General features: G+C 46.8%; 1 protein-coding gene across 1 annotated transcript; it reads left to right on the forward strand.

Annotated features, from left to right (window-relative positions):
• The first annotated feature begins 251 nt into the window (after positions 1-251).
• Positions 252-6,432, forward strand: LOC147891404 (pentatricopeptide repeat-containing protein At2g03380, mitochondrial-like). Its single transcript, XM_087389570.1, has one exon. It carries the CDS (start codon positions 1,103-1,105, stop codon positions 4,637-4,639), a length of 3,537 nt encoding a protein of 1,178 aa, XP_087245696.1. The 5' UTR covers positions 252-1,102; the 3' UTR covers positions 4,640-6,432.
• Positions 6,433-8,382: the final 1,950 nt, after the last annotated feature.

Consider the following 8,382-nt stretch of genomic DNA (forward strand, 5'->3'; position numbering starts at 1 on the left):
CATGTGCTAAGCCCCTAAGTCACTGAGAGCATGTTGAGTTTGGGTATTATCTAATTTTGTTAGCACATGGTGGGATGGGAATAGGATAGAAATATGCATGGGACCACTTGGGACCACCTTTTCCCATTCCCATCCTATTTCTTCCCATGTGCTAAGCCCCTAAGTAAGCACAACAAATGAAAACGAATGTCAATCCTACACAAGATATTCTATGTGTATCATTGCTCTCCAAAAGCTAACGTTGATACTTCTAAAGCTAACGTTGGTACATATCTCCATGAACTGCAAGAGAGAACATCTTGGACTATGTTTGAGTCTACCTCGTCTACCGCATGCAACACACATCCCACAATTCAAGCAATCAAAAACCACAAAACCAAACAATCACAGGGGAGTGCAGGGGCAATCTGAGTGCCACTAAGTTCTTGGAGGTACCACTATGTCTTCTGAAGGGTGCCAGAGCAAAGCTTTGCGTCCTCGGTCTCAGGTCCCAAGCTAAATTGGAAACACCGGGATGCCAGCCCTCACCTCAGCCTTTATATTCGTACCCCCTGCGGAGCAATAGTCTACGACGTCAGTCTCAACCCAGGGATGCGTCAATTGGTGTGGAATGGCACTTTTCGAAATGCCTCAAGATTCGAAATGCCTCAAGAAGTTCGGATCCCGGTTTGCTACTGTGCTATTCTCGAGCAGTTTTCAGTTGTGACCCTGATGGCAAATAAGGAGCGAAGGCCACGTACAGAGCGCGGGGAGGGAAGGCTACGTACAGAGCGCCTTTGGCAGGATTACTTATTTGGATTCCTACATAGTGAGTTCCCAAATGCTTAAGTAATGCGCTAGTTATATTTGGATTTGTATAGTCTGACGATCTGTGGTGATGTTAGCAGGCAAACCCAGAGGCTGCAGGCTTCAATCGTACAGACGGCTTTTACAACCCAGGTTGGGGGAATCCTGGGTTAAAGCGTCTGGTTGGCATGCAATACAGCAGTCAAATTCTGGACACCCTTGCGTGTTGGAAAAGTTGCCCGGCCAGATATGCAATGCCAGTTTATTGTCTGCAGTACAATTGAATGATCAACCGAAAGACCTTAGTTGTTGAGAGATGCTGAACTTAGAGGAGACGCTCATCAAGTTAGACTCGAGGGATGAGCTGCCTTCGGTTGAGAACTTTGTCTGCATTTTGCAGAAGTGCAGGAAATCAGAAAGTCTGGCGTACGCCAAGCGTGTTCATGCACACATCAGCAATATAGGGCTCGAAGCTCACAGAGCTGTTGGGAATTATATTGTGCCCATGTTTGTGGAATGTGGAAGTGTTTCTCATGCTCAGCAGGTTTTTGACAGGTTGGTTCATCGGGGTGAGCATTCATGGACTTCTCTTATATCAGGATATATTCAATGTGGGCAGACACAGCATGCTCTTAACCTGTACCAGAAAATGCAAGAGGACAGTGTACATCCTAGTAGCTATACCCTTATGGCTCTATTAAAGGCTTGTGCCAGGCTGAAAGATGTGGAAAGAGGCCGGCAATTACATGCTGAGATCACACAAAGAAAATTTGAAAGAGAGCTTTTTGTTGGCACCACTTTGGTCGACATGTATGCCAAATGTGGCTCACTTTCAGAGGCACGGGAGGTCCTGGACAAGCTGTCAATTAGGAGTGTTGTTTCATGGAACGCACTACTGGCAGGGTACGCTGAACATGGACCTGGTCAGGAGGCACTGAAATGTTTTGAACGGATGCAACTAGATGGTGTCTATCCAAATAGTGTCACGTTCGTTTGTGCTTTGAAAGCTTGTGGCAGCATAGGAGCCATAGGCAAGGGACGAGAAATACATGCTGAGGTCACACAGAAGGAATTTGAAAGAGATATTTTTGTTGGCAGCACTTTGGTCGACATGTACGCCAAATGTGACTCACTGTCAGAGGCACAGGAAGTCTTTAACAAGCTGCCATTTCGAAATGTTGTGTCATGGACTGCACTTATAGCAGGATATGCTGAACATGGACCTGGTCAAGAAGCATTGATATGTTTTGAACAGATGCAATTGGAGGGGATCGTTCCAAATGCTGTGACGTTTGTTTGTGTCCTGAAAGCTTGTGGCAGCATAAAAGCCTTAGACAAGGGCCAAGAGATACATGCTGAAATTGCACAAAAGGGATTTGATTCAGATTTTTCTGTTGGCGCCTCTTTGACTGAAATGTATGCCAAATGTGGCTCACTTTCAGAGGCCCGTGAGGTTTTCAACAAGCTGCCAGTTCGAGAAGTTGTGTTGTGGACCACACTAATTGGAGGATACGCCGAGTATGGACATGGTCAGGAGGCACTGAATTGTTTTGAACAGATGCAACTGGAGGGCATCCTTCCCAATGCTGTCACATTTGTTTGTGTCTTGAAAGCCTGTGGCAGCATAGGAGCCATATGCACAGGCCGGGAAATACATGGTGAGATTGCAGATAAACAATTTGGAAGAGACCTTTCTGTTGTCAGTGCTCTGGTTGACATGTATGCCAAATGTGGCTCACTTTCAGATGCACGGGAAGTCTTTGATAAGCTGCAAGTTAGAGATGTCGTGTTATGGACCACACTGATTGCAGGATATGCCGAACATGGACCTGGTCAAGAAGCCCTGACATGTTTTGAACAGATGCAGCTGGAGGGTGTCTCTCCTAATGCTGTCACATTTGTTTCTGTCTTAAAGGCTTGTGGCTGCATAGGAGCTATAGGCATGGGCCAAGAAATACATGCTGAGATTGCACAGAAGGGATTTGGAAGAGAGATTTTTCTTGGTACCACTTTGGTTGACATGTATGTCAAATGTGGATTTCTTTTAGAGGCACGTGAAGTCTTTGACATGCTGCCAGGTCAAGATGTTACGTTGTGGAACACACTTATTGCCGGATATGTTGATTGTGGATCTGTTCAGGAAGCACTAAGATGTTTTGAACAGATGCAACTGGAGGCCATTTCTCCAAATCCTTCTACATTTACATGTGTCTTGAAAGCTTGTGGCAGCATTGGAGTCATTAGCAAGGGCCAAGAAATACACGTTAGGATTGCAGAAAAGGGATTTGAAAGAGATGTTTCTGTCGGTAACACTTTAGTTGACATGTATGCCAAATGTGGCTCATTTTCAGAGGCCTGGGAAGCTTTTGAGAAGCTGCCACGTCAGGACGTTGTGTCATGGACTGCACTGCTGGCAGGATATGTTCAACACGGACTTGGTCAGGAGGCTCTGAGATGTTTTAATCAGATGCAGCTAGATGGCATTTCTCCAGATGCTGTTGCGTTCGTTTGTGTCTTAAAAGCTTGTGGCAACATGGGATCTGTCAATGAGGGCCGAGAAGTACACACTCAGATTTCACAGAAGAGAGTGGGAAGGGACCTTGCCGTCAGCAACTCCTTGGTTTATATGTACTCTAAATGTGGCTCACTTCTAGAGGCAAGGGAAGTCTTTGATAAGATGCCAGTTCGAGATGTTGCATCATGGAGTTCACTAATTGCAGGATATGCTGAACACGGACCTGTTCAGGAAGTGCTGACATGTTTTGAACACATGCAAGAGGAGGGTATCTTTCCAGATGCTGTTGCGTTTGCTTGCATTTTGAAAGCTTGTGGCAACATGGGAGCCATAGGCAAGGGCCGGGAAGTACATACGGAGATCACACAAAAAGGGTATGGAAGTGATCTTTCTGTTGGCAATTCGTTGGTCCACATGTATGCCAAATGTGGGTCACTTTTTGAGGCACAAGAAGTCTTCAGCAAGCTACCAGTTCGAGATGTCGTGTCCTGGACGACTCTAATCGCAGGATATGCTCAACATGGACCTGATCAAGTAGCATTGACATGTTTTGAACAGATGCAGCTGGAAGGCATCTCTCCTAATGCTATCACATTTGCCTGTGCTTTGAAAGCTTGTGGCAGCATAGGAGCCATAGACAAGGGCCGAGAAATCAGCACACAGGTTACACAAATGGGATTTGAAAGTGAGGGTTTTACTGGCAACACTGTTGTTGACATGTTTGCCACCTGTGGCTTACTGTCAGAGGCAAGGGAAGTATTTGACAAGCTGCCGATGCGAGGAGTTGTGTCTTGGAATGCACTGATAAAAGGATATGGCAGGAACCATGAGGGTAAGATGGCTGTACAGTGTTTTGAGGACATGCAGGAGCAGGACGTGAAGCCGGATGGTGTTACATTCGTAAGTCTTCTCTCCGCATGCAGCCGTACCAACCTGGTATTGAAGGGCCAAGATTATTTCACGTCGATGAGAGAAGAACATGGCATGACACCAGCAATAGAGCACTCTACTTGCAAGGTTGATCTTCTTGCTCGATCAGGACATTTGTTTGAGGCAGAGGACTTCCTTGAATCTTTGTGGTTTACTCCAACGGATGGAACATGGACAGCTTTGCTTAGTGCCTGCAAAACTTATGGGGAAACAGAATTAGGATCCAGATGCTTTCAGCAGCTTGTCCAGATGAATCCAAATTCTGCTCCTCCGTACTTACTCATGGCAAATGTCCATGCAAGTGCTGGCAGGTGGAATGATGAATGTTCAACAGAGGAGCCGAGGAACATCCAGGGGAAGAAAAACCCTCCCAAGTGTTTTGATAGAGGTGAACAAGAAGGTGCCTGAGTTTGTGGTGGGCTAAGATTGAATGTGAGGAAATTCCAACTAGGTTGATCAGCCTCATCAAAGTTTGGGATCCGCATGTGGGACAGGTATGCAGGACGGGATCAACTTTTCATTCTGGAAAATAAAGACCCAGAGCCACCAAGTTGCTCATGCAATATGGGAGATTACTGAAGGAGTGAAGACGAAGCCCACGGTTCAAATGGATGTCATGGACAAAGTTATTAAGGCTGCACCTTTCGTGGATGTAGGGAACTAAGCGCTCAACAATTCTGAGGCGCTATCTCTTCGAGATGATAATATTCAGTGCTTCCACACCTTCAATTAGTGGTGAACGCATCAGGGGCCTGGATGATCTTCTGTGATCTGTTTAAGACCACTAACATGGCATGGATTGTGACTCTCTTGGATCAGTGGTTTGTGGTGTGACAATGCATAAGGGGTGAACCTATCAACAATCACAGAGTGAAGGTTAAGGTTCTGTGAGATTAGTTGACAGCGATTAGTAGTACTTAGTTGGTCATGCTTATGATTATTAAATTTTCAAGGATCTAAAGAGGGTTTATGACTACACTGATTGTTGGAGAGGGTTTGAAGCCACTCGCATTCAAGGAGCTTAGCCCCTTGTTACTCCAGTAGGAGACTCGGCAGAAGCTATGTGAGAGAGCTGGCAAGGAATGGTTTGCTGCATCTAGGGAGTGAACTGGCTTATCCAAAGATACATAGGAAGATACATAGGTTGGGACAAGAACCGTCTGGTCGGAGGCTTGATCATGTGTAGAAGCCTGAAGCAGAAGAATCTCCATACATTCCATGGCATGCCGCATGAAGGATTATGGGCAGCCGCACTTCCAGACCATCTCAAAGAAATTAGTGCCGAGGATCTGCAGTCCCGGCATGGACCTTTACATCCGATATGGCGCAGATGACTTGAGGAGCCGTGTATGCTTGACTAGTTCGAATATTTTCGAGAGGGCCTTCATGTAACGGAAGTACAAAATGGGATCTAGGCTTGGAGCAATGCTGGAGAAGTGTCTCGGCAAGATGTTGCGCAATGGCTAGTACTAGCCTTCTGCATCATGGGTCGCTCCATACGAGAGTAGGGGCATGGAGTTCTCACGGTCACTCGCACTATGGCGTGTGATGGTTTCGCCTTTCTTGATCACTGTCGCGGATGCCAGCAGTATCTTTTTCTCGACTGATACGATTTGCACGCAGCCTCGTTCAGACCTGCACATGTGCTATTCCTGCACCTCACTCCCAGGTCCTTCGATGTTAGTCCGACCAGGTCACCATGCTGGGACGGACTGGGCCTATTGATCTACCCAGCCTGGACCCTGGTACTGACAGTACTGCTGCCATTGATGGTGCTGCGAGCATTCCAGGTTCTTGTACCCAGCCCGCCACAGATACTCCAGGTTCTGGTATTGAGCTATCTCCTTAGTGTGCTTCTAGACCTGGGCGCCGCTTGGGGAAGGAGCCGATGGTTGAGTAGAATCCAAGCGCCAGTGACAACGACACTCCACCTCGTCTCACCGACTACATACCTTTGATTTCTTGTGCCAGCAGAGGGATTCACATTGGCTAGGTTTTGTAGGCGATGTTTTGCCTAGTTGATGCACCAGGTTTTGCGTGCCCTGTGGTTCCTTTGTTCGTTGCGGGCTGCTTTTTTGGCACATGAGTGTTTTTGGGCATTCCAGTGGATCATCTCTTTTGCGTTTTTGCCTTCAGTTTGGTGGACTTTTTGGGCTGTGTATTTTTATGTCGGTGCGCGCCTACAAGGCATGAATGAAATAATGCGGACTTTCAACTTTCACATCGGGTTGTTGTTTTTGCATGTGAAATTTCTACAAACAAAATTAAAAATATTTTATTTTGAACGATGCACATTGAAATTGTAATCCTTAAGTTGTGTTTATTTTTGTTGTTGGTACCCAGTACTATATATGGTCAACCATGCATGGGAAACTCCATGCTAACGAGTTGGAAGAAAGGATTGGTTAAACTATTCCCCAAAAACATTTGTGTGAGTCATTTGCATTACTCTGATGCATGTCATCTATAAGTTGGTTGCTAGGATGATAGTGGCTCATAATAAGGGCTTTCCACATGAAGGGTTGCACCCTATTCAATGTGGTTTTATTCCCCGCAAACATCCTATAGACAATATTGCCAACACGTGTGTGGGGATTGAATATGCAAGATGTTCTCTTATTATAGGTTGGTATTGCTACAACCTTTGATATCTTACAATGGGATTTCATCTCACAAACTATAAAATCTTTGGGATTTGTGAAAAAAATGCAGCATGTTGATATTTTCGATCAATGGACTCTCTTTTTTTCGATTCGGTAGGGATGTCCTCTTAATGCTTTGTTCTTTTTTTTCAAAAGAAAGGAACCTTCTATTAATGCTCGAAAGATTTCATACAAGACAGCAGCCTCAAAGGTGCTGAGTATGGAAAAAATCGGAAAAGGCTGAAAGAAAGAAACTGGCCTGTTCCAGAGAAACCTAGCTCATCGCCTAGGGGATCTTTGGAACTGGGGCTAACAACCAAGTGGGGGGGCTATATAGCTAGCAAATCCCTTGTGGGGTGAAGATGTAGAAAACTCTTGCAGGCCAAGCCTTGCAGAAATGAGCACGCCTCTTGATAGTCGCCTTGGAGTGTGGAGTCCCACGCTTCCAGGTGGACCATAGAGTGTAAATGATATCTTGCCAGATGGCAACTAGGGTAGCCGAGGGTGGAACCGGGTGCTCACCCATCACAAGACTGCAACGAGCCACCCAAATGTTCCTAGCCGTGATGCTGGCTACCACCTCCCAAACAATCCTCCCTAGGAGTAGGAGCTAGGCTGTTAGGAGGGATTGCCTCGTGGAGTGTAATCCTTTGGATGCTTTGACCTTGTATCCGGTAGGCTGGGGGGATCTCATCAATCTGAAATGCATGTCCTTCCTTTGTCAACCAAGCCACCATCCCCCAGGTGTAGTCTTTATGAAGACTCTGCATACTTGTCATGATCCTGAGGGCTTCCATCGAGATCCTCGTTGCACTACAACAGCTCCACAGGCAATGCGGGATAGTCTCCAGGACACCATCGGAGCAACAATGGCACTGCCCTCCACTCGCATCTGCTCTAACCACGGTCCAATGGGCAAGCCTCCGTGGGCGGCCAGCTAGAAGAAGAATGAAATCTTCCTCAGTCGCAAGCTGGACCACAACCGCGTCCAAAACTTGGAGTGAACATTCCGGGGCACTCTTTGGGTCACCCAATGCCTCTCCCTCGAAGGGGTCCACCTCGACGAGTCCATCTGAAGCCTCCTGCCAATTCCTGTGGTGTAGGAAAAGAAGGGCACCTCATCCACCGACTCAGCTAGGCTGCCCCACTCTCTTGGATCCCACTGGACCTCCCTCAAGGGTCTACCCTCCCACAGCCAAAGGCGCCATCTAGAGACGTCTTGCTCTGTGATACTGGGAGGGTCCATGTGCCACTCCTTCGCCAAACGTCCCACCAGTCTTATCATCTGCCAGTGAATCCCATCAAGACTCCCATCCATCTTGAGGTCTCTCTCAGTGAGTGGCCGAAGTAGGCCTCCAGGTCCTACACGGAAGAAGCCGGGGTGCGTTCTACCTTGTTGCATCAACATCCTCAAGGGAACACCAGTACGAGAAAACTGCCCCAACCATATGCTGTCTCTCCAAATGTGAAGTCCTTCCCACCAGGACTCATGAATGGTTAAGTCAATCT

This window comes from Dipteris shenzhenensis, chromosome 18 (assembly GCF_047967505.1).
Source record: "Dipteris shenzhenensis isolate YYH24624 ecotype China chromosome 18, Dip_SZ_1.0, whole genome shotgun sequence".
NCBI lineage: Eukaryota > Viridiplantae > Streptophyta > Polypodiopsida > Gleicheniales > Dipteridaceae > Dipteris > Dipteris shenzhenensis.